Source organism: Myotis myotis, unplaced genomic scaffold (genome assembly GCF_014108235.1).
Source record: "Myotis myotis isolate mMyoMyo1 unplaced genomic scaffold, mMyoMyo1.p scaffold_m19_p_1, whole genome shotgun sequence".
Taxonomy (NCBI): domain Eukaryota; kingdom Metazoa; phylum Chordata; class Mammalia; order Chiroptera; family Vespertilionidae; genus Myotis; species Myotis myotis.
The window spans coordinates 82,206,190-82,232,637 of record NW_023416313.1 but is presented as its reverse complement, the minus strand read 5'-3'; the positions used below and the strand labels follow the sequence as shown (position 1 = coordinate 82,232,637).

Below are 26,448 nucleotides of genomic sequence, written 5' to 3'. Positions count from 1 at the left end.
CCTGTGGAAACTGTAATCTTTGATCTCAGATTCCCTGTCAAGCCGGGGCCCTTCACAGAATATTGGGTGAGAATTTCCAAACCGACCATTTCAGCACGAAATCCAGTGATGCTAGTTTTCTCGGTTGTGGCATGCATGCCCGGTGCTGCCATGACCCACGCACCATGATTGGCCACCACAGACCGTGGGTCTGATTAGGGAGCTGGCAGCTCAGCGAGGTGGGTGTGTCAGGATGGCTGGGCTGACCCCGCCACCCTGTACTGGAGTTAAGGTGACAGGAAGTGCCACGTCTAAGAAATGGAGCCAAGAACATGCAGGAACATTCAGCTCACGCATGGGGAGAAAATTTCAGAATTATACCAAAAATCCTTCACCCATCAGATAAAAAAAAGTGTGATAACTTAATAGGGAGGAGGGAGTGGAAAGAGAGAGGAACACCCCCCCTGAACCACCCCCTCCCCTCGAGTGGTAGGATGCTAATCGTCACGGCTTTCCCAAAGGACCCAATGGTATCAGTTATGTGGGCATCTGCCCCGGGAACAAATCCAGTTTCTAGAACTTTCCCATTTGACCATCCTCACATCTGCGCAGATGAAGCACCGACAAGTCATCCACGGCACACAGTCCAGCAGCACAAGAGAGACCATCACCGGGGGTGGGGGGATGACTGAATAAATTACATGTATTCCAACACCGTACCCTACACCCCTGGGGAGGAGGGACAGCTCCTCACGCACTGACAAACGGGCTCTAAGATACAAGACGGAGTGCCGTAAACCAAGTGACACTGAACAGAGGAAAAACCCACCGTGCTCTCTCTTTACGTGAAATAGAAAAAAACAGAAAAAACAAATATGTGTGCCCATCAGTGTGTGTGTGTGTGTGTGTGTCCCCACAGCCCCAGAGTATTTCTGTAAGGAAGTGTTATTGCTGGAAAGGACGTTTTATCATTGTACAACCTGAATCTTTTGAAGCTAAAACCACGGGGATCTATTATTTATTTCAAAAATAATTTTTTTAAAGGAAGGAGGAAAAGGAGCCAGGAGGCCTGGCTGAGGCGGGAGTGTGCAGTGGCCTGAGACATACAGCATGTGGAGGGTTGGAGGGTGTAAGCGAGGTTTCTGTGACACCAGGGCCCCAGGAGAAGGAGACTTTATGTGCAGGCACGGACTCCAGGAAGCCCGGCCGGCTCAGAGCCCGTGCAGAGGGGCCCTGGGGGTGCTCCCGCGAGGGTCCACACGGGCCTCAAACCTGCAGTACAGGGGTGCGTGCACCTCTGGCTTGTGGTGCGTGCTGGTTGTGAGGAAGCTACGTCCGCATTTCCGGTGCTGTGCACACATGTGTCCGAGGGGCCGTGTTGTACCTGGATGTGACTGTCCCCCTACGAGGTGAGACTGCACTCCCACGTGTGGAGGGCTCATCAGGAGAAGGTCTAAACGCAAGTGGGACCTGCACCCGAAAAAGGAGCCCCCTCGATTGCGAGGGCCTAAGTGCTCACGAGGGTCCCGAGAGGGGGACGCATGTGAGAAGCAGCACCAGGTGAGGGTATTCTGCAATCAGAGGGTGGGCTCCCCTCTCCTGCCAGCAGCCAGTCTCCCTGTGCTTCCTGGAGCCCATGAGGTCACAGGAGCAGCCCAAGTGCAGGGCAGGGGGTGGAGGACAGGGGTGCCTGCCGGTGGGCCCTTCCACCCGGTGCCTCTCTGCTCATTTGTGGAAATGATTTCCGTGACTTTTCACAGGGGCTCTACCACTAAAACAAGTTTCATTAAATACTCAGACCCCCATCCCTCAGTCTTCACGCGGCTGCGACAAGCCTAGCTAGCACCCAGCTCTGCACAGTGCATCCGACGGGGTGACCCGCGAGAGCCTGACCGTCAGAGAAGCCACCAGGGCCGTGGGGGTACAGAGCAGCTCCCCACCCCCACCCCAAGGGGACAGGAACCCCGGTTCCAGTGCACAAGGCGGCACAGAAGCCTTTGTCAGCTTCTTGAACATTTTGGGTTTCCAGGAGGAGCAGCATTACCACCAACCGTGAAGCTTAACAAACGTGAGGAGACTGGAATTAAGCATCGTCCCGAGCACTCCTGCCAGAGGGGCCAGGGATGCCAACTGATCCCTCCCCCGCCCACGGCTGGGGTCCTGACTGGACTCCCGCAGTGTCTGTGGCCCGGGGCCCCTCTCACCTCCGGGCATCACGAGGCCGACGTCCTGCACGGTGAGTACAGACAGCTTCTCTTCCGAGTCCACCCGGATGACCCCGTAAGTCAGCCCGTGCATGGAGAGGACGCCCCGGCCGGGGGGCTGGTTGCTGTCGTCCGTGGGCCTGTAAGAGCAGTTTTGTCTGAATACACAGAGGCAACGACGTCATCATAAGCATGTGAGGATCCATGCACACCACAGGCAGCCACTCTGGGTCCCGCAGGACTCCTGAACACAGGCCTGGCTGCCACATTCCCAGGGTTCGTAGTTTGAAAGGGCCCTGTTATTGACATGTTAGTGTCCGTTAATGCTACTTCTGGGTTTCCGGAATATTTCAAAAGGCACCACAGCATTCGCATCTGCCCCTCCCATACACACCCACCATAGACTGACTAGTTCAGTTCTCTCTCTCCAACCCTGTCTCTGCGGGATTACATGTTCCAGTTTTGGACACGGTTAAACGGGAGAGCAACGATTCTAAGAGCAGGATGATAGCATGGGATATAAATGAGAGGGATTCGCGTATCTAGCCCCACGCTCAGCGTGCCTGGTGTAGGCTCAAATGCAACTCGACGGGTGAGAATCTGAAATGAGGTGGATGCTATGCCATTCTGGACAGCGGCTTCTTAGGCACACTCTTTGGATGAGAGACATGCTGACATGCTTTATGGTCATAGGATATGGGGTTTTGGAAAAAGTATGGTTTCTCTGCATCCACGGTCCGCCCATGCCCCTGGGCTCCATGGTCGCCCCCACCCCTCCTGGCCTCATCTCCACTCGCACTCTCCTCCAGTGCCCAGCCCACCCCACCTGGGGGCTTCTGCACTCATCCTGGCCTCTACCTGGAAGTTCCCGCAGATGTCCCCGCGACTTTCCCCCTCCCTGTCTTCTGTGGTGGCTTAAATGTTCACCTGCTCCCAGCTCCCAGCTCCCAGCTCCCAGCTCCGCAGAGGGTGCCCTTTGACTCTCTGTGCTGCCTCCTCCATCAGTCTGCACCTCCTGGTCACTGCTGCTCCCTGCTCCTGCAGGAGTGTCTAGCAGTCAGTGTCTGACTGAACTAGCAAACAAATGAAATTTTTCCGAGATCATGGGCTTTATCCCTGCAAATTAAAGGTTCTTCCATGGGAGCTAAGTGAGAGCATAATCTAGGTAAACACCACCTTATTTTTGTAACTTTCCATCTACAAATGTTTAATGTGGTTTTAGGATCTAAAGACTGGACTATAAAAATAGAAGTTTGCTATTTGGCTTCCAAATATCATGAACCTAAAAGTATGAGTGAGGAAACATGAGTTAAAATTTGCAAAAAGGAGATCTTACTTGAATCAAGTAACTAGTATATTTTTAAAAGGAGTATATGTTATATGTCAATTATATCTCAATAAAAAGAGAAGCATAAAAGACCCTGGACATAGAATTATTCTGTGGCAATCAAAAAGGGCAGAGCCGCCCTGGCCAAGTGGCTCGGTTGGTTGGAGCACCATCCTGTACACCAAAAGGTGTGGCTCGATTCCTGGTCAGGGCACATACCCAGGTTGTGGGTTCAATCCAGGATTGAGGCACGTGTGGGAGGCAACCAACAGATCGATGTTTCTCTCTCACATCAATGTTTCTCTCTCCAAAAATCAATAAAATGAAAAAAAATATCCTTGCATGAGGATAAAAATTTTAAAAAGCCTGCCCAATAAGAAACTACATGGGATCGATATTGTTTCCTTGGCTTTTCCTTTTCCAAAGACTCGGACACATGAGAAGTTTGAAATACCAGAGAGGAACCTGCCTGCAGCCAGGACTTCCTCACCTGCAGCTGCCCTTGGCAAAGGTCCAGGTGAGAGTCAGAAATCATGAGCCCGAGCACCTGTTGTGGGTTGAACTGTGTCCCCAAAGAGACAGGCCCATGTTCTAAGGCCCAGAACTTCGGATGTGACTTTAGTGGGAAATGGGAACCTGGCCGATACAATCAGTTAAGACGAGGCCTTCCTGGAGTAGGGTGATGGGCCTTAATCCAACAACCTGTGTCCTTATAAGAAGAGAAAAAAGGAACACAGACATAGGGGGAGGCCCTGTGGTGACAGAGGCCAGGATTGGGGTGACACGCCTACAAGCCAGGAAACACCAAGGGGGTGCCAGCAGGTTTCTGCAAGACCTGCCGGCACCACCACAGGCTGGAGAGAGGCCTGGGACCCATTATCCCTCTGAGCCCCCTGGAAAACACCCACCTGCTGACACCCTGAGCCCAGCCTTCTGTACCCCAGAACTGTGAGAGAACCGACTGCTGTGTTCAAAGGCACCCAGCGGGAGGTACTTTGTTGAGACAGCCCCTGGAAACTCATGCTGTATTAAAAAGCCACATGAAAGTAAAGTGCAGGCTGTATGTGCCATGGCACAGCCCAAGTTTGAAAGGTTCGAGAACACTGATGTTTAGTAACCAAGAAGCCAGGAGGGAAAGGTTTCCTTAAGATCCAACAGCATGCCGTCTGTTGTCTTAATTACCTTACCCACTTTCCTATGTTTAATAGTGAGTGAGAAGCAACACTCTAAAATGTACTAAAAACCTTAGAGCTGCTTTGGTTAAAGGAAATTTTCAATTACGTCTATAAAATAATTACAAAAGATTGAGAATCCTCACTTAAAATGTCAACCGATGACACTAATCTTACAGTACTTCAACCCCTATCACCATCCTATATAATAAAAGGCTAATATGCAAATTGTCCTCTCGACCAGGAGTTCGGCCAGGGGATGCGGCCGGCCGGCCAACCACCCACAGCCCCTCCCCGAAGCCGATCCTGCTTCTCCCCCACCCCCCTCCCCCACATCAAGGGCATGGTTGGCCCGACAACTGCCTGTGGCCCCTCCCCCCGACTGGCCGGCTGGCCCGATTGGCCAATCCAGGCAGGCTGGACCCCACCTGTACACGAATTCATGCACCGGGCCTCTAGTGAATTCATATATATATATATTTTTAAATATATTTTATTGATTTTTCACAGAGAGAAGGGGAGAGAGATAGAGAGTTAGAAACATCGATGAGAGAGAAACATCGATCAGCTGCCTCCTGCACATCTCCTACTGGGGATGTGCCCGCAACCAAGGTACATGCCCTTGACCGGAATCGAACCTGGGACCTTTCAGTCCGCAGGCCGACGCTCTATCCACTGAGCCAAACCGGCTTCGGCTAGTGAATTCATATTTAACAGAGTCCCTGCTAGTCAGAGACAACTAGACCCTGGCTCATTTCTTGGCAGATTTGCAAAAAGGCAGAACAGAAGCACGTGAATTCCTACACTCAGTGCTTAGCCTCATCACTTCGCCTTGCCACAGACGACAGAGTACCACCCTGGTACCACCCTCCAGATGTTTCTGCAAGACCTGGAGGCCACAGCACCTCCTGCCTGATGACAGGGTCTTGCTCAGTTGATGCTTGTGTTTCTGAATTGTCCTGAGCCCTCACACATGGTGACTCCCTTAATTCACAAACCTACGGGGCACCACTCTTCTCCCGAGTCACAGGTCAGAAACGGTGACCTAGATCCTGAGTGAGTGGTGGGCTTGGTGAGATCCAGACCTGGGCCCAGACCTGGGCTCTATCCTGTGTCCTTTCCTGGCACTTTCCTGACCTCTGGCCTAGAAGACTGAGCACCTCTTTGTTCACAGTGAAGTTTTCTTTTCATGAAATTTTAAAACAAATAACACGAGCACACCCGTGTATGAGCAGGTCCAACATGGCCCAAGAACACACGGCAAAAGGCGCAAGTTCCTGCTGACCCTCCCCTGCCTGCAGGCAGCCACCACCAACACCTCACCGTGAAGTTCCAGCCTCAGTGATGTGCATTGACATATAAAGTATGTGGACACACAAGACATTTACATTCAGAGAAAAGCAGGGCCACAGTATGTATATTCTTCTGCAACTTGCTTTTTCACTAAACGCACCACCTTGCAGATCTTTCCATGAAAGTATGCATATGTGCACAGATGTGTAATATGTGAGCTGCATACACAATAAACTGACCTCTCTTACTTGTTAGATGGTATTCAGTAATGTAAATATATGATCAGTCACTTTATTCCACTTAATTTTTATATGGCTACGAATAGATCTGTAAGATATGTCATTAAGATGGGAATGGAATAATAAAAAAAGAAGTGCATTTAAAATTTTAATAAAGCCTAAATACCTTCCAAAAAAGCCTGTATCACTTTGCATCCACACTAACTGTGTGTATTAGTTTTTCATCCACTAGACATGTACACTGTGCTGGTTGCCTGCAGTATGCTGTTCTCAGCACTTTAGGCATGCTAACTAGTCTATTCTGTGGCGACTCTGTGAGACCGGCACGGCTGTCCCCCAGTTACAGGCAGGAGGCGGAGTGAGGAGAGGTGTGTACGGCAACAGGTGAGGGGCAGACCTGGGCAGCAAGCTCAGGCGGGTCTCGCATCTGTGCTCAGCTGCCTGTCAGCAGCATCTATTTCTGCGCCCCTGTGACAACACTGCTCTTCAGCCTTAGAACTGTCCCCAGTTTGAGGCGTCAAGTACCATTCCTCATTGTTGTTTCAATTAACCAAGTAAACGTTTTATTTTCATTAACACCCTCCTAGGAAATAGAACATCCAAGCAGACAAACTGGGAGAGAAAGTGAAAAAATAATCCCAATAAGCAGAATTCCTCGGGATTTCAGTTACTTTCATAATCAAAACCAACAAATTAAATCATGGCTACAAGAGCTACAGTCCCATCTGTCACCTTCCGGGTTCGGCCCCAGGATGAAACTGTGAGTCACGACTGCACAGCTGCGTCCACACGGGTGTGACTTAGGGGGCAATCCCAGGGATTTTCAGGACTGCACGGAGGTAACCCTCACACGCAGAGAAGGAAGAGGGTGTGGAGCTATGTGTGGCCAATGCTGCAGTGACAGCAAGGGGACAAAGAGCAGAATTAAAGACGCTGGAAGAGGAAGGCGCACGTCAGCCTTAGCATATGCCTCAGAAGCAACATGCTCAGGGGTAAACGACTTCAATCAGACAGTTTGCATCCCTGCTTACCTGTCACGCCACTTACAGCCTCTAAAATATTAGATGTGCCTCTGCTACTTGCGGCTGTGGAACACCTGAATAATAGCTGCTCTCCATCTCCATGAACACATCTCCCGTGTGCTGCTACTGACAGCGCACACATGGCCGGGCTCAAACATGCATTAAGGGCACATAAACAGTCAAGGGAATGACGGGCAGTTGTCAAGATTTCCATCCCAGGACTAATCCAGTAACTGCAGCCACATCTGCAAATGCCAATGACACCGCCATTCGCCGAGCCCTCTGCCAGCAGGAAAACAAAAAGATCCTCCTCCTCCTCTCACCTTACATGGGCAACCTCTGACTTAGGAGCCCCCATCTGAGGAACACGTGGAGAGCAAAGGTGCTAAGTCTCGGGTAACTGCACGTTCCTTCCCTCCAAACAACAGTACTTACCTATTAGAGCATCGCTGTATCACAGAGCATCATAGAACAATACACACACCTGGGCGTATACATGTGTACATACATACATATGTCATATACATAATATTCCCGCAGAAATACTACTAGCATTGATAACACCGTTAATGCCTGCTGAATTCTCACTGTGCGCCAGGCATACCTCAGGGCTCTGTGTATTCCGACACCTTTGATGCTCACGTGACCCTGTGGTGCAGGCACTGCTATTCCCCTCCTTTTATGGATGAAACTCTGAGGCCTGAAGGTTAAGGCTATGGCTAAGCCAGCAAGTGGCAAAGCAAAGCAAGTGGAGGGCCAGACACATCCAGGCCACCGGACCCATGACTTGCTGGGCCAGGCTCCCAGACACGGAGGACAGGAGGGGGACATGCGTCTGGAGTCCAGGATTCTTCCCACGGCACCTAAGTGCTTCCCTGGGAAATACATCCGAGCTCCAAATAAGCCACGGAAAAGCGGCAGGCCCATCCATCTGCTTGAGGGGAGGGCTCTCCTTTCTGCCTTGAGCAGCCTGCTCTTCCCTTCTGAACTCAGGGCGCATCCTACAGGAGCTGCCCTGCTGCTCCTGTCTGGAGTCCTTCTTATGAACAAATGTCAACTCGCCCCAGGAAGGAGCCTGGGTGGCCAAACGCACAAACATGGGCTGGAGCCTATCTCCGCTTGTTTCCTTCCCCAGGCTAGCCTTTCCCACTGTGGCAGGACAGCCGCTAATTACCAGTGCTGATAAAAGTGCCCTTTAGCCCTGGCTGGTGTGGCTCAGTTGGTTGAGCATCGTCCCATGCACCCAAAGGTTGTGGGTTTGATCCCCTGTCAGGGTGCATGCAGGAGGCAACTGGTCTATGTTTCGCTCTCACATCAGTGTTTCTCTCTTCATCCCTCTCCCTTCCTCTCTAAAAAAAAAAAAAATCAACGAAAATATAAAAACAGTGCCCTTTAAAAGATGGGGAGCAGCTGAGGCTGTGCCTTTGTTTTAACAGAAAATGTATTTCAGTGAACACTCCTACAACACAAATTTCAAGAGAAAGCCAGTCAAATCCATGGATATACCCCTATTCAATGTTCAGTGCGACGGAGACTTTCAAAATACAACCGAGAGCTAAGGTCAGGGAAAGGCACAAGTCAAAAACAGCACGTCCCCAACTTATCAGCTAATTTAATGTCATTTCCTCCATTTTCTCTGATGAGAGCAGTTCATGCCTTTTAAGAAAAGAGAACTGAATAAAACAGAAAAAGAATATTAGCCCTGCATCCTGTTCTCACCTGTCCAATTTAGTATGTAGGTTTTAGATTTTTTTTCTTCTAAATATATCATTTAGAAATACTTATTTTTTTTTTTTTTCAGCCAGAAAAGGGATCATACCATACAAGTTGTTTGCAACTGTGCTTCCATTTGCCCTGGCTGCTCGTCCATGTCCAAGAACAAGCTCTGGGTGAAACTGGCTGGGAACGGCCAGCCCACAGTCAGGGAACAGCCGGCCTGCAGTCAGTCAGGGAACGGCCAGCCCACAGTCAGGGAACAGCCGGCCTGCAGTCAGGGACCGGCCAGCCCACAGTCAGGGACAAGCCAGCCTGCAGTCAGTCAGGGACGGCCAGCCCACAGTCAGGGAACAGCAGCCGGCGGTCAGCCTGCAGTCAGTCAGGGAACGGCCAGCCCACAGTCAGGGACCAGCCAGCCTGCAGTCAGTCAGGGAACGGCCAGCCCACAGTCAGGGAACAGCCGGCCTGCAGTCAGGGACCGGCCAGCCCACAGTCAGGGACCAGCCAGCCTGCAGTCAGTCAGGGAACGGCCAGCCCACAGTCAGGGAACAGCCAGCCCGCGGTCAGGGAACAGCCGGCCTGCAGTCAGGGACCGGCCAGCCCGCAGTCAGTCAGGGATGGGGCTACTTCCCCAGCTATCTGGTCTTGGTACTGCTCCTGTCTCCACCAACAAGTACGTCTGTGCACAATTTAATCAAATACAAAACAAAGCAGAACTCACTCTTAAATGCAAGCAGACAGGAGAACTTCATTTAAACATTCTAACACAGTTACTTTGCTCATCAATGCTCCTTAATTGAGTCCTATTTTCATTTATAGGATTATCATCTCCAAACTGTGTTGAGGTTAGAGAAGTTTTCAACTTTTATCAAATTTTTTAGATAAAAATTACAATGTATTTTATCTTCTTGTGTTTTAAAAAAGATTACAAGTCTCCAAGTCTGATTTTTTGCGAGATCAAAAACATCCTTAAAACATTCTTGGTGCAGCTCCTGTCTGCACCAACTTGAAAATTCCACTTCAAGTCTGTGGCTTTCGTTAACTTTTTCCTATTCTGGACCACTGGTTACTGTGCCTCTGGCAGGAACTGTCAAGTTCCGTGGGATTACATGGCACAGAATCGCCCTTGGGGGTCCTTTCTCATTGTTGTCTCCAGCTTTCTAAATACTAGGTTAGACATTTCAAAATGGAAAATGGTGAGAAGGGGTACATCTTTATTATTCTTTGGAATTATTGTTTTAATTACATATTAAAATGTACATGTTTTATATCATGATTATCTATTCATTGCTAAAGCATTAAGGTATTGAAATAATACCTCGTAGGTAGGCCACAAAAAAGTCTTTTTTAGTTCAATCAACTTTAGCACAATGCAGCCTTAAAAACTGACTCTCTCATCCCTATCTACAGACTGAAACAGAACCAGACAGCCATCTAGGGGATACTTGGAGCCCCCCCCAAAAAAATACTTTGCTGGTGTTCATTTTGAAATGTGCCCCCCCTTTTTTGGAGGGGGTGTTCTACTGAAGAGGTTAGGCATCATGGACCAATATTTCTCCAATATCTTTTGTTCTACAACAATTCTTCAGAGGAAAAAGGAAGTACAAAACATTGACTTGGCTGAGAACAGGTTAGAAAGAAGAGCGCAGATTAAACCCCTGGGCAACAACATGGACTACACGGGGAGCCGGGGCAGACTTCCCTAGGGAACAATGCGGTTTCCGGCCACCGCCTGGCTGACACTCATGTAGACACCCATGAAGAGGACAGGTATGAAGACAGCCATGTCTCCGCCCTTCAAGTTCTCCACCTCATGTTCTGAAAATTCCTCAACCATCCTACAAGGAACAGCACTTATTCTCCGGCCTGACCTCACTTCCCCCTGAAAGGCAGCCTTCCCCTGAGGGGGATGTTGACAGGGCCCAGGCCTGGCAGTCAGACGCAGCCCGGGCAGCACACTTGAGGGGCACACTGCCCTGGAAGCCTGGGTGCCAGCTGACTGCTCCCCAGATCACGTCCGGGTTCCTGCTGCCGACTCTCCAGCGCACCTGTGCATCCTGCCCGCTTTCAAGGGGGACACCTGAAGTGCCCATTGACTCTGTGTACCCCACAACCTCCCAATATGCTCCCTGCTGTGTAAGCGAGAGGCATTCTCATAAGAGGAGTGGCATCAAGTGGCTGTAACCATGGGCACCAACCCGTCAGGCCTGGCCATCTGCTCTGGAAGGAACCCCAGCACCCCGAGAAGCTAAACGGGTGCACACGGCCATCTCCACACAGCCGCCAGCTGCCTTAGCAGCTTTCCCGTAACCAATCAACTTACTGATTTACATCATTTTTTTTTTTTTACACAAAAGAATCATCGAGTAATACATATTCCAGAAAAGGCCCAAAGTCCTACAAGTCATGAGCAATGGAAATGCATTAGCAGTTTTATCTTCACCGATGACCACAGACATTAACTGAGTATAATTTTCTAATTAAGCATAAAAAGCAAAGCAATCACTGCTCCTGGCTCTTTACGGGAAGTTCACCATCAGGGTAGAATAGGCCATCCCGGGCAGACAGGCAAGCCCGGGACACAAGGACATAAACGCTCACACAGCTGCGTGGAGGAAAATGTCCCCCTGCAGACTCGCTTTAACGAGGGGTAATTATTCCCCGACAGGCCTTTCTTTGCAACAAAATAAGACAACGTAGCAGCCAAATAGTGTGTGTTTTTTTTCTTTAAAAATTATCCTGTGGGCAGTAAACAAAATGTGAGATTGCAGTGCTTCCAACAGGAGACTTTATGGTGATAGTTAAGAAAGTGTCAGTTTAGTCCTCACATCAAAATCCTCGAGCAGCAACGAATGACGAGGCTTCCTGGTCGCCACTCAAAACAGTATGAAAGCAATGAATCAAAACTATTTTTCCCTAACGACCTGGCGTCTGCCCTCTTTATGTGGAACATTCCCGTCAGTTCTTCTATGTGTTTCAGGGAAGAAAGTAATAAGCACAAAGTACCGGGTCAGTTTAAATGCTTGATTCCTAAGACGAGAATCTACCCAAACCTTTCAGTGGACAATATGTGAAACACTGGGAATGGGGGATTTTAACATAAATTCACATTCCGGAAAGCAGCCTGGAGAGGAGTATGTCGATAAAAATCAATTGTGAATGCTGTTTTCAAATGCGCTTGGAAATAACTTAAATATAAACATGTAAGAAACAAGGACAATGAACGATTCTAAATGAGCTTAGCATTCATTTCCCTTCTAAAGGTATTTGTCACTGAAATTCAGTCCCTGTCACCTAAATGAACCTCCACCCACAGTCTAAGAGCAGCAGCTGATTATGAAGGTGACTCTCTCACAGCATCGCCAGCATTCAGTGGCCCCAACATGCATCCCCTGCACAATAATCAGACGACGACTGTCTTGGGAAGGCTGAGGCACATGAGCAAGGCGAGGGAACAAATGTAGAGTAAGGTGTGGCCAGGGCCTATTTTTAGCTTGACTGTGATCATCCTAATTCTCCTTAGCCGACTAAAACTGTGCCTTTTCCTCCTGTACATTTTATGGCCCTGCTTGTGTTACGCAGGAGCAGCATGAAAGGGGTCACACTTCACCAACTATCCCCGGAGGGACCGTCCGGAGCGTCCTCAGCCAGTGAACCGAGTTACTGGAAAGATCTTGGTAATGGACATTACTTTGAATAAAGCACTTTTGATGTTTCTCTTGAAATTATTGTATTTCCTTTGGATTACAAAATACGTTTTATTAACCGGTTAATAGTTAATCTGCATTATTAACCAGTTAATAGTTAATCTGTATTGTTAACTGGTTAATAGCTGATCCGCACTATTAACTGGTTGATAATTAATCTGCATTAACCAGTTAATAGCTAATCCATACTATTAACCAGTTAGAAGCTGATCTGCATTATTAACCGGTTAACAGTTAATCTGCACTATTAACCGGTTAATTAATCTGCAATATTAACTGGTTAATAACTAATCCATATTATTAACCAGTTAATAGCTGATCTGCATTATTAACCGGTTAACAGTTAATCTGCACTATTAACCAGTTGATAATTAATCTGCATTTTTAATCAGTTAATAGTTAATCCGCACTATTTACCGGTTAGTAATTAATCCACATTTTTTTGGTTAAGGAAACTGAGGCCCCGGATCACATGTCCGGGCTGGGCCTCTATGGGGACTCATGCCCCAAAGTCTCCCTGGAACCCATCTTGGGTTCAGATGAGACACACATTCTAGTATGTGGACAACATGTGAAGAACATTGTGGAGGTAAATCTGCTACGACAGCCCTGAAGTGTTCTGTACTCCAAGGTCAGGCAGAAATGTCGGAATTGTTTGTGGGGGTACCCCTGTGATTAGGGCGACAGAAACATCCTTTAAAAAGGAATATCGGAGTCTGCTCATGGTGCCATGTTTCCTCATCGATTTACATAATGTTAGAGACTTAATTTTTGGCTCAGTCAAAATTAAAAGTTGCTTCTGATACTTTAAAGATTTTAGATTTCTTAACCCATTAGGTGGTCTGGATAATTTTACATTACAAACACCTAAAAGCACCTGGTTTCTCATTTAAGGACACTCTCCCAGTAGTATTTTTGGGAAGTCAACCTTTCAGTAATCCAGGGCAGACGCATGTGCTTTGTGCCCCAAGAGCTCTGTCATCCCTTCTTACAAGGGAGCACACCTGTATGACAGAAAATGAAACCTAGCTTGAGACGGAACCCAAAGACACGGAGAAGTCAGTCATGGTACAAGCTGCCAATACCTAGATCAGGGGTCCTCAAACTTTTTAAACAGGGGGCCAGTTCACTGTCCCTCAGACCGTTGGAGGGCCGGACTATAGTTTAAAAAAAAACTATGAACAAATTCCTATGCACACTGCACACATCTTATTTTGAAGTAAAAAAACAAAACGGGAACAAATACAATATTTGTATTTGCATGTGGCTCGCGGGCCGTAGTTTGAGGACCCCTGACCTAGATGATGCTCTCCCTGCCCTTTCTCATGTGCCTTCCTGGTAGCACTCATCGTGGGTAGGACAAGCTTTCACCACCCTCCCACCCCCACCCCCCAGCACTGCTCAAGGCAGGGGTGCTGCTGCAGTGACCTACACCCACGACCCAGGGCACCGAGCAATGAGGCTCGGCAAAAGCACCCATCACCCACACCCACCACAGACTCAAGAGCTCAGATGTACCTCCAAGTGGCTCCAAACCTCAGAAAACCAGTGTTTAAAAGTGCAGTATGTGTAATATTGCAGCGAGAAGAAAATGAAAATGACATAGAAACTGCACGTCAGCCCCAGCCGGTTTGGCTCAGTGGATAGAGCGTCGGCCTGCAAACTGCAAGGTCCCAGGTCGATGCCGGTCAAGGGCACAGGCCCGGGTTGTGGGCTCGATCCCCAGTGGGGGGCTTGCAGGAGGCAGCCGATCAACGATTCTCTCTCAGCATTGATGTTTCTATCTCTCTCTCCCTATTCCTTCCTCTCTGAAATCAATAAAAATATATTAAAAAAAAAAAAAAGAAACTGCACAGGCGACAAAAATTCCACTTCACCCAACACTGACTCTATTCCACCCCAATTTAAACCTGGGTCTGTGAGCAAGTGAAAAAGTGAGCAACCTGCAAAGACAAGAGGTCATGTCCGCCCAGTGGGTTTCCACTCACATGGGAATGACAGTGACTGGCCAGAGGGAGGGCTGTTTCCCTGGCTACTGAACCTGCACGTTTTAAAGAATCCATTCCAGCATCCTCACTAAGCTTAACTGCTATGATCCCAGGTCTCCCTCCAGTGGCGTGGTCCGACCTTCCCCAGGCTGTCCGCGGGAAGTGTGTGCAGTACCTCCGGATGGCCACGGTGAGCGCCTCCGGCGAGCTGGCGCAGGGACAGATGACCTCCTGGCGCAGGCCTTTACTTTGGAAGACATTGAGAAATGCGTCGCAGGAAGAAATAGACCCTGGAGCGGAAGAGGGAATGGCGATCAGGCAGCAGTAGCCATGCCACTGATTGAAAACATCCCATCATAGAGAGTGCTTCTGAAGTTAGGGTAGGCACACGTGGCATCAGGCAGCATGGCAAAGACCCCTAATACAATCTATCACTTACGTTATAAGGAAAGATGATTTTCTCACACTTACGGAACTCAAGAACTTACACAACTTCTGTGCCCTATCAAAACATTTGCTGACTGATGAACTTGAGACTTCTACCATTTTCAATATGCATGTTCTAAAGGGCGGGTAAATCTAACCTTAACTCAGCAATTTTCAACCTTTTTCATCTCATGGTACATATGAACTAATTACTAAAATTCTGTGGCACACCAAAAAATATATTATTTTGCCCATCTGACAAAAAAACACACACCAAAAAAACCGGTATAATTTTGGTTCATTTACACCGGACGGCTATTGTTGTGTTGGCTGTTGTCATTTTTAAATTTACAATCTAAGGGAAAAGAGATCAGTGCCCATGACTAAATAGTCAGGTTAACATATTTTTTAAAATTCCTGTGGCACACCAGTTGAAAATCTCTGCCTTAACTAACAGAAGAAAACTTTAAATTAACTTGAATGACGAGACCTGAGTATAATTACTAGGGACCTATCAGCTAAATAACTTCCTAAAGCAAGTTTACCTTGCTCTATATAAGACATACTACTCTTTAGAGTAACGGCTAAAATCAACTGTGTGTTAAAATAGCTCAGAGGGAAGGTGGAGGTGAGTGGGTGGGAGGGGAGAGATAAATCAAATAACTTATATGCATATATGCATAATCTATAGGCACAGACAATAGCGTGGTGAAGACCTGGGGTGGGGGGGAATTGGAAATGGATGCAGGGTAGAGAGGGTCAATGGTGAAAAAGAGGGGATATCTATAATACTTTCAACAATAAAGATGAATTTTAAAGAAAAAAATAGCTCACAATTTATGGAGTTATTTTGTAAATGGAAGAATCATTTGTAAAACTAGTACTAAAAACTGCATGTCAGTTCACTTTTGCATATCAGATATTCATTAAGAAAGTATATGCTGCTTTAATTTACAGATATACACACTGCATGGTTTACGAATATAGTCAGAACAAACTTTCTTACATTCAATTCACTTTCATTGACTTTGCTTCTGGCTTACATATTCCTCTCACACAAAAACAAGCTAGCTGGGGTTTATGTCTCGGACTGAAATATTTCTCAAGTTATATTAACAGTATCCTGTGAAACTGCTAATTAACTTTACCTAGATAATTTTTGCTATAGGAATTGGTAATGAAATTTCATTAAAAATGACAAATTAATTTCCTGATCAATAAAACTACTATGGACCATGGAACAATAGTAGTTAACATTTGACAATTTATTACATCCAGAGGAACTGTATAAACCAGGGGTCCTCAAACTTTTTAAACAGGGGGCCAGTTCACTGTCCCTCAGACCGTTGGAGGGCTATAGTTTTAAAAAAAAAAACTATGAACAAATTCCTATGCACACTGCACATATCTTATTTTGAAGTAAAAAAACAAAACGGGAACAAATACAATATTTGTATTTGCATGTGGCCCGGGGGCCGTAGTTTGAGGATCCCTGGTATAGAGGGATTACTTCGCTTAGTCCTGAGAAAATCGTATGACTTTTGTAACATTTTCAAAAGAAAGAGAAGGATTTTTAGGTAAAAAGCGACGTTCTCTACAGAAGTGAGAAGTGGAGGCCGCAGGGCCGTGTCTGAAAGCGCCATGCTCTCCGTGGCACAACCATGTGCCTGGAGTCAGTGCATAGTTCTGTTGGTTATTACTTTGAGACAACTTCTTAACTAAGGTAGAGACTAGGAAAAGAAATCAAAGTGCAAAGAATGAACCCAGGCGGTGAGGACCCTGCTGCCTGCCTTTCCTCGCCTGAGCAGCAGCCGGTGCTTACAGGGGTTGGCGCCGTCGGCCACGATCAGCATCCGCAGAGAGGAGAGGTTGATGTCTCTTTGATCCCTGTGTGCTACCAGTGCCCAGTGCATGTCCCTGGACTTAACACAGGCCACTTTTGCTGAAGTAGAAGCAGAAGAAAAGGGAGTTACTATGTGGACCCAGACCGTGAGACGTTAAAAAAAGAACTCATGATAATGGGGGGGCGGGGGGGCAGGGGAGGGCCACGGGGCCACCCTAGGATGTACCTTTGTACTGGCAGACCTTCTGAATCCAGGAGAGCGGGTTCACCTTCATCAATGAGTATGGGATGCTGATCACGTGCATCATGTTCATGACGCTCTGAAGGCAAGGACACACACAGGTGAGACAGAGGGGCCCACCCATTGACACCAGGCTCCAGATGGGGGCACGACAGGACAAGCATGGGGCTCATCCCAATGCCAGGGCTGCTGAGTATGAGCGGGCGGCTGACCCCAGCGCATCTCAGAATAACCCGAGAAGCAACTATCTCAAAGGCCATCTAGTCCTCTTGGCTCCTGCTTTTCCTGATACAGTTAAAGAATCTAAGTCCAAATACTTTTTCTTAGAAAACCTTTAGTTGGATGATTATCATTTTTTAAGGTCCATTCACAGTCTAGAAGCTTAATTTGTTCTAGTGAATTATACTAACTTTTCTTTCAAAAAATGTATTAAATGTTACCCTGAAATGTCAAGGAGCAGTGGAACGTGTCTGCATCATCCTCAGTCTGCCATGTAGCCTTGCTAACGTAATCAGGAGCCCTAAAGGATTCATTTCTTTAAAATAAGTAATCAAAACTAACTTTTAAAATATTATACTTATTGGAGGGGGGGGATCACTTTGTATAATATATAAATGTCTAACCATTATACTGTATACTTGAGACTAACATAAAATAGTATTAAATGTCAACTGTAACTGAAAAAAATAAAAAGCACAATCAAATTTAAAAAATAAAAGTTAGTCCCTGCATGCTTTACACCTGTAGGCCTCACACACCTGCTGGACATCATTCAGTCCAATGCACTCAGAAGCTGGAAGCTAAGGGACTGCAAAGGGGAACACCAGCCAGAGTCCCGCTGCAGGCTCTGCCCTATCAGGGTTCTCTCTGCTCCTGCAGGTGGAAGTGGAGGGAGAGGGCGCGGATGCTCTGGAGAGCGCCGGCCTAATTCTGGAAGCTCTGACGGAAAATGACCACCTACACCTTCCCCGGGAGAAGTCAGTCGGCTGGCCCTTCTCGCTGCAGTTGCTCCCCACTCCATGCTGGGGGTGAGAGCTCTTCCACACATAGAAGGTGCCACAGAACAGTATGTGTGGCTATCCAGCCAGACTTGCCTTGCTCTAAAAGCTGGCAGCCAGAGATGGAGAAACCACTGATTCCTGGGCAGTAATCCAGAGCAACAGTAAGCAGGTGGAAGACAATATCTACAAGACCTACTCCAGACCTATCGCAGGGCTCTGGAAACTGAGATTGTTAGGAGAAACTCTGATGGCACAATAACAGCAGCTCCGTCACATTATCAAACCACTGTATGGACTAGGTCAGCCGTGGGCAAACTACGGCCCGCGGGCCGGATCCGGCCCGTTTGAAATGAATAAAACTAAAAAAAAAAAAAAGACCGTACCCTTTTATGTAATGATGTTTACTTTGAATTTATATTAGTTCACACAAACACTCCATCCATGCTTTTGTTCCGGCCCTCCGGTCCAGTTTAAGAACCCATTGTGGCCCTCGAGTCAAAAAGTTTGCCCACCCCTGGACTAGGTGCTCACTCAACATTGGGCCCACTATTCTCACACAGCATCATCATTCCCATTGGACAAACAGGAACACTGAGGTTCCAAGTGACTTGGGCAACAAAAGATTCGTTGGCTCAGGTGACTGTCCTGGAGTCACAAAGCTATAGAAGGAAGGGCAGCAGGGCAGTGAGACACATGGGGAGTCACGCAATGAACTGTCATGATCACAGAAAGACACTGCTGACCTGGAGCTGTAAACTTTGTCCTATGTGATACTTAAATGCTTTTGTTCTAATAAATTCTGATTTATGAAGAAACAACAAATTCTCCTTTCTGTACTGATGTTTCTACCAATCGTGCAAAAAGAACTAGATTTTACTACCTAAGGAAAGGTATAAAATTTCAGCATAAGAAACTAAAGAAGAAAAATGGGTGATTAAAAATGCCACTTATAAAACAGACACGGTGAGGGTCTAAGCAGTTATGCTGCACACTTTAAGTGCCAAACATATATCTCTCTATATAAAAGCCTGAGCGACCGACTGAACAACTGGTCGACCAGTTGCTATGATGCACCCTGAACACCAGATGCTCAATGCAGGAGCTGCCCCCTGGTGGTCAGTGCGCTCCCACAGCCAACCTCCTGCAGCCAGCAGCCAACCTCCCAGGGCCCCTCCCCCCTGGCCAGCCCACCAACCTCCCTCGACCTCTCCCCCACACACCAGTCCCCCGAATTGGCCCCGGGCCCTGATCTGGGTGGGAGACAGCCCCGATCAGCCCTGATCAACAGCCAGGACGAGGGACCCCACCCATGCACGAATTTGTGTGCCGGGCCTCTAGTTAAATAATAAGCTATTATGTCTCTATAAATGTGTCTACAACTTTGAACTGTCATCACAATCAAGAAGCAGCAACAATAAAGAGACGCGTTCTCTATGATGTGTGCTGAATTTTCCTCAAGGGGAGGTCTGTAAAGGAGTTTCCCCATAGCATAATGACACAGGAGATCTCCTCAATAGTTAAAAACACTGACTCATAGAAAGAAAAATAACTAGAAGGCCGTAGCCAAATCAGATGTACGGGCAAGTGGCCCAAACAAAAGAGACCGATAACATTGCTGTGTAATCATAAGTGCTGACCGTGGGGCGGGAGATCCCGAGAAAGACTGGAGCCTCAGTATGTGGTTCAGTGACTAAGCGAGTGGCTGCAGAGACCCAGTGGGTTTGCCAGGCTTTTGGAAGTTACTTTACCTGACAACTCAAGACACCTAACAATGACAACTTTTCCTTATAATGGGAAGAACATTTCCTTATAGCGGATAAGTATAAAGATCCCAACTCTAATTCTGACATGAGGACATGCAAATGTTACCAGGACACAGCAGGGCCCAGCTTCACACTTACTGTTAGGATTCCGTGCCAGAGCCCAACATCCTTCTTGAAATCCAACACGTTCACAATTGTTTCAGCTGTGCAAATAAAAAGGGTAGAAAGATTCTTACTTATGAAAAACAGGTACAGAACAAAGGGCAAAGAAAACCCGGCGTCCCACAGAGGTAGCAACAGATGTTGGAAAACGATCATTTCACAGTATCTTTGCAGAAAGTCCGCAGCTTGAAGACCCATTTCAAAAGGCTAGCCTGCCAGGAAACTGTTTCTAGACAGTAGATTCTAACATGCACGTTGACAGCAATAGCTCCTCACACCATCGCTTAAAGCACCTTACTCCTCTTTTTATATACAGATTTCCCCCTTCCCTGCTTTTTTCCCTTTTTTAAAAAGATTCTTTTCACTTCCGTCATGTGTTCTCCCAGGAAACCCGGAGGACCAAGCATTTTCCAGCAAACACCATATGCTGCACCAAAGAATCTCAGGGGTGGGGCAGGATGATAAAGGAGGAGGGGGCTTTGGAAGGATAGGATGGGGGAGCAGTCAAGAGTTATGGGGGGCTTTTCAAAGGTGGGGGTAAGAAAAAGGAGCTAAAAAGATACGGTTGGAACAACTACTACATGGAACATGGAAGCCAAGCTGGAGAGCCAGCTGCCAGCGACACCATGACCGTTCCTCTTGAAGTCACATCCATCTACTGGCCAGGGCAGGGGGCCCAGCTCCTACACCTCTGCCCAAGGCCGCCCAGTGCTGAGCCCCAGGCACTGACTGATGCCCCTCTTCCATTTCTACTTGTTTGCTCTGGAGATACTTGCCCAAGGTTCCTCACTCTGTGCCTGACCCCCATCAGAAAGGACGGGCCGAGGGGCTTTCAAAATAAACATGCTCAAAGGTAACAGTCTCTACTCCATGTTATACCAATATTTTTTAAATCTAGAAATAAGGAGCAAATATATATATTTTTCCTCTCTTCGACCTCACAAGAGCGACAACCTTGGACCTCTGATTAGGGCAGGGAAACGGGTCCGGAGGTTGTAAGGAATGCTGAAATTAAAATGGAAAACACTGGCGAGTAGGGTGGTAATAATTAGAGACAATGTGTGAAAATGTCCTGGAAACTAGTTCTGGAACAAAAATCAGCAGAACATCTCACGAGCTAAGTGAAATTTTTTTTTTTAAAGGGAGACTACCAGAAGGAAGGGGGGAGAGAGAGAAACAGAACAACAATGACGAAACACCAGAAAAAGTAAAGCATTTCAGGTTAGAGTGGAGCAACGTGGCCACCAGCTTCCTCAGGCACATCCCCATCACAGGGCCCCTGGCACAGAGGCTCCGGCCAGAGGGTTAACTGGTATCTGGTCTGACCTTCTAGGATCCCAGGTCAGTACTGATACCAGTTCCCTCTGGTCACCCTACCTCTTGCCTCCATGACTATCCTGTCTGGTACATCCTGTCTGGTACTCAGCTGCGTAGCCCACCCCTGGAGCTCATCGAACCCACGCCCAGAAACTCGATTCAGTTGATAGGGGTGAGCCGAACATGGGACGTTTTTAATGCTTTCAGAGAGATTCTGAAGTGCCGCCCGGGATGAATACACATGGTATTAATGATCTGTTACGGCCTTAGTAGGGTCCCCTCAAGTTCATAGGTGGAAGCCCTAACCCCAGAGTGACTGAATTTGGAGATGGGACCGCTAAGGGTCAAAGGGTAGGACCTGATCCAGGAGGGCCGGTGTCCTTGTGAGAAGAGGAAGAGACACCACATCTCTCGCTCTCTCCATGTGCACAGAGGGAAGGCTGCGTGAGGACAGAGAGAGATGGTGCTGCCTGCAAGGCAGGAAGAGGTACTCACCATCAGGAACCAACCTTGACGGCGCCCTCATCTCAGACTTCCAGCCAGCACCGTGGCAAACAAACGTCTGCTGTTCAAGCCCCAGGATGTGGGATTTGTTAGGGCAGCCAGAGCTGAGACATACCTAACCCACGTTAACCTGCACTTGAGTTGGGTGCAAACTTAACGCACCTCTTACGGTTACTAGTGGGAACAACACAGTCCCTTGACTGGTCATTATGCATCTCACAGGCCAAGGTCAGGAGTCAGGGTCCTGCAGGGAGGGTCCCAGAGGCTCCCCCCCCCGCACACACACACACCCCACCATACCTTCTGTGTAGCCACACGCCTGTGTCAGAGCCTGGCAATGGGTCAGCAGTGCAATCCTTGTCACGGTCACCCCGAGCACGCTTCCATCCTTGCACGTCTTATACTGAAACGAGATGACAACGTGGGGATGAGTGGGACCAAAGAACAAAGCGGGAGCCACCTCCATCAGCTCTTCTGGTTCCGTAAGAGGCGGCAGATCCTGATCCTGGAGCTGTGTAACTATGGGAACCGCGGGGACTCAGTCCCGAAACCAACACCCAGTGACTTACCTCGATATATGCGGTGTCATTATTTGCATCTTTGATGTGTGGGAACCAGTCTCGAGGAGGTTTAGAGAGATGCTTTGACTCCGTGACAAACCATAATAGCTTTGGCCAACCTTGGAAATAAAGGACAAATTCTTTGTAGGTGAGTGTTTCCCAGAAAAGAGTGGGGAATCACCTCCCCATTCATGGCTATGCTTCACACCACCACATGCTAGGGGGAACCCCTGGTGTTTCTGTCAAGTCAAGGACAACATCTTTCACAGTGCAAAAGCCACTGCCGGTGAAATCACGCTGCAGGGGAGGCGGAGAACATGTAATGTGTTGCCTGGGACATGTGCGTGTGGAAATCGTATACTCTGGAACTGATTCCATGCAGTTCCATCTTTCCAAGGAAAGAGCCCGCCTCCCAGCACAGCACTCAGCACTGCCTTACCTTTGAACTGCGGTATCTCCCCTGTCGGGCTCTTCGGCAGTCCTTTGTGGCAGGCGTCGCTGGTCAAGGCAACAGTAACCCCACAGCTGCCAAGCAGGAAGCCGATCTGCTGGCTTCCCGCGTCCTGGGAGAGGGCGACAGAAGAGGCACGGAGACGAGATGACAGTGGCACTCCTGGCAAAACAAGGCCTCACCCTGGATTCCGGGATGGAACGAACCTCCCTGGACCACCCACGGTTTCGGCACAGACTAGGCTCTGCAGAGCTGGGGTTCGAGCACAGGCTGCTGCTTGCTAGCTGCGTGGCTTTGAATGGGGTGGCGAGCCCGCACGGCCTCACTTTCCTCATCTGCACCGTGGGGCGAAAGGCAGAGCCATCTCACAGGACTGCTGCCAGCGATCAACCAGGAGAGCACAAGTAAGTACTCAACGCGGGGCTGGCACCAAGTGGGTCTCATAAAGACCCTCAGTTCTGTGGACTATGTCTGTAGGCCATAAGTATTGGGGGGAACAGACAGAGTCCAAGAAAATGCCTTCATACTGAATAATTACCGACTGCCGGATTTGAAACACTCAGAGCAAAGGGCTCTGCCATATTTGATCACATCTACCAAAGAAATGGAGACCTGGTCACCTTTCCCCGCCATGAGCACCACTGTCTCGGGAAATAAGAACATGCATTACTCATGTCTGACATTGACTCTGGTCACACAGCACTGGGAGCCTCCGAATGACCAGCACCGACTTGGGAACACGGCGTCTGAGCAGCTGCTGGCGGTGGTGCAGCCACGGGAACCGCCAGCCCCGGGGGCTTTGCTGCTTGTTGTCAGCTTTCCTGTGAGCAGTCAGGTCACTTGGAGTTCTTTCCTCCCACCTGCCACACCAGCTGTGACTCGCACTGTGCGGCAGCTGCATGGCTAGAGCCCAGACTGAACGTCTTACACTGAAACAAGATGGCAACGTGGGGATGAGTGGGACCAAAGAACAAAGCAGGAGCCGCATCCATCAGCTCTTCCGGGTAAGTAAGAGGCGGCAGGTCCTGATCCTGGAGCTGTGTTCATTCCCACTGGACTCTGCCTGAACCCCGGACAACCAGCAAGCCTGTCAGTGGGCCAGACACCTGGCTACCTGTCACTGTCTGCCTGTGCCTCGCTAAGAAAAATGTGAGACCATGTGGTGTTTTCCCCTGAGTAAAATCAACAGAGTTGACATCTTAAAACTGTAGTCTTTCGAGTGAACAGTTGCCACTTTTCTTATTGTAGATGTAAACCCCCAGGGAAAAGCACATCTCTCTCCATGGGACTGCGCAGACAACCCTCGACACCTGTGCAGCCCTGAGAGGGGACCGGTTTGGCACCCGGCGACAGTGACGGTCCCTTTCGGGGCTGCTCACAGGACGTTTCCTTCAAGCAATGCTATTTCAAGCACAATTATAACCAGTCACTTCAATGGAACTTGGATATCCCATCGCCAAACACCGTGATCACGCAGCAGGGAGGGGAGATTCCAAGAACAGGATCAGTAGCAGGAAGGTGTTCCTTTGTGAGTCTAAGTTTGGTAGGCTGCAAGAGGGACTGGGAGCGAGCGTGCCAGCGGCTACCTGCCCTGACCTGCCAAGGGCTGGTGCCCATGCCGAGGGCACACATGCTGATCCGGGCACTCCCAGCAGAGGCATGATGTCCCCTGAACCCTGTCTTTCCAACATCTGCTCATGATTTGATTTCTAAAATAATGGAATCACAAACATGAAAAGACACCTAAAATACAGAAGAAGTGGCGAGAGACCACGTGGGAAGGAGTAACTGGGATCAGGATGCCACAGTTCAGCACAAAATTCAGACTTCACGTCTGCTCTCTCTTTGTCCGGAAGGACCTTCTTGTCCTCATCATCTGGACAATTCCTACTGAGCGCTCCGATCAAATGTCAACTTCACAGAACAGCTCTGCCAGCCGCACCCCAGTGTGCTGAGATGAGACCCCATCACCGGCTCTCAGGGCAGCCTGGGCATCTCTTTCATGCACCAAGACCCCTGAGCAAACACTCGCTTGAACTCAGAGCCTAGAGCAGAGCCTCGCATGTAGAGACACTCAACACACAATGTCAAAGCTGTGTCTCCTCTTGGACTCTCAGGACAAGGACAAGAAGGTTGGACGTGCCCTGTGCAGCTGCCACATGGTGCTCTCACACCGAGCTTCGTAAACCTGCCTCCTGGCCTGAGGTGCCATCAGCAGACTCAGGAAGAATGTGACGCTACCCCTCCCAGTGTGCTCTCCTGCCGTGACATGTTCTCTGCGCCCTTCCTCTGGGATTGAAGGTACTCTGGTCTGCGGGGGGCCACTTGGCTAGGGCCCTTCCTTTAGAGAGCTCTGCTGTCAAGGATGGTCAGCTCTCCCATCACAAAACCTCAGTAATGATTCTTTAGCTGCCAAGGGGAAAAATGGACCTCACTTGAATTCAAACCTTCCTCTTGCTTTCAATTTTTCTCCAGTATGTAGAGAGTTGACTAATTATGTCACTTCCTAGAAGTCTCGCCTCACCACTGCCTCTCTGACAAGTAACTCCTCAAGCGTCAGACAGGCCACGTGGACACGTCACTTGACCATCATCAACCCCAGTCCCATGTCAGTCTCTTCACCAGCAACCATCAATCACACCCATAAAAAGGATTCTCTCTCTAATAAAGAAGAGGTAAGTTCATAGTAAGCCTCTCTCTTGAACTCATTTTTATTTGTGGCCCCACAACAACTAGTTACAGTTAGTTTATCCAATTCCATTCTTGCCCACCCAAATCACCAACTAATGGCTGGTTAGCTCTCAGGAGGTGAAAAAAACAATAATGAACGGCATGATGGAGAGAGGGATGCAGAGGCCGAGTCAACACAAAATGCTCAGACCCACGTGCTTAAAGATGACCCGCGGCCATGGAACCAGGTGGAGCAAAGACATTGGACACAAGACATTTTACTTATCAAAACTAAGATGAACTTGTCATTAATATATATGTATGTTTTGCCAATTAGCTTCTAACTTTTTATTTATAATGGAAACTTCCAAGCACACATACAAATATAGAGAAAAGGAAAAAGAAAGCCCATGAACCTATCCATCCAGCTCCAATAACTATCAATGTTTGGCAAATCCAGTCTCACCCCAAACATACACACACACACACACACACACACACACACACAGACCCCCATGTGGGTGACATCAGTTCATGCACTTATACTTTGGCTGGCTGATGGTCACCCAGGGCAGCCCATGTCCCTCCTGACAAGGCCTGGTTCTCATGGTCTCCTTATCACTTCTGATTTCCTGAGGAAGAGATTCTGAGACTGATGATAGGGAGGTTGTAAAAATGTGATGGTCACTGATGTTACCCCTTTCAGAGATATTTCATTTTAATGGGGTATTTGAAAACCTTTACTATGGCAAACAAATGGCTGGTGAGTTAGAATTCCAAGGGGAGGAAGTGAATGCTGAGGGGCTGGCCCTGGTTGGCTGACTCCTGCAGTCCACAGAGCCCATCCTGTCCCTGGTTCTATC

The 26,448-nt window shown here is 48.3% G+C and overlaps 1 protein-coding gene across 2 annotated transcripts in view; it reads right to left on the bottom strand.

The window, feature by feature from the left end:
* Window positions 1-26,448, bottom strand: part of DIP2C (disco interacting protein 2 homolog C) — a 384,021-nt gene that overhangs the window by 78,735 nt on the left and 278,838 nt on the right. For both annotated transcript variants that reach the window (XM_036342747.1, XM_036342757.1), the window contains 8 exons: window positions 22,904-23,027; window positions 22,474-22,583; window positions 22,205-22,307; window positions 20,060-20,124; window positions 17,143-17,236; window positions 16,896-17,015; window positions 14,823-14,937; window positions 2,184-2,323 (listed from right to left, as the gene is read on the bottom strand). In XM_036342747.1, the coding sequence (XP_036198640.1) occupies window positions 2,184-2,323; window positions 14,823-14,937; window positions 16,896-17,015; window positions 17,143-17,236; window positions 20,060-20,124; window positions 22,205-22,307; window positions 22,474-22,583; window positions 22,904-23,027 (871 nt within the window). The remainder of the gene's footprint in view (window positions 1-2,183; window positions 2,324-14,822; window positions 14,938-16,895; window positions 17,016-17,142; window positions 17,237-20,059; window positions 20,125-22,204; window positions 22,308-22,473; window positions 22,584-22,903; window positions 23,028-26,448) is intronic.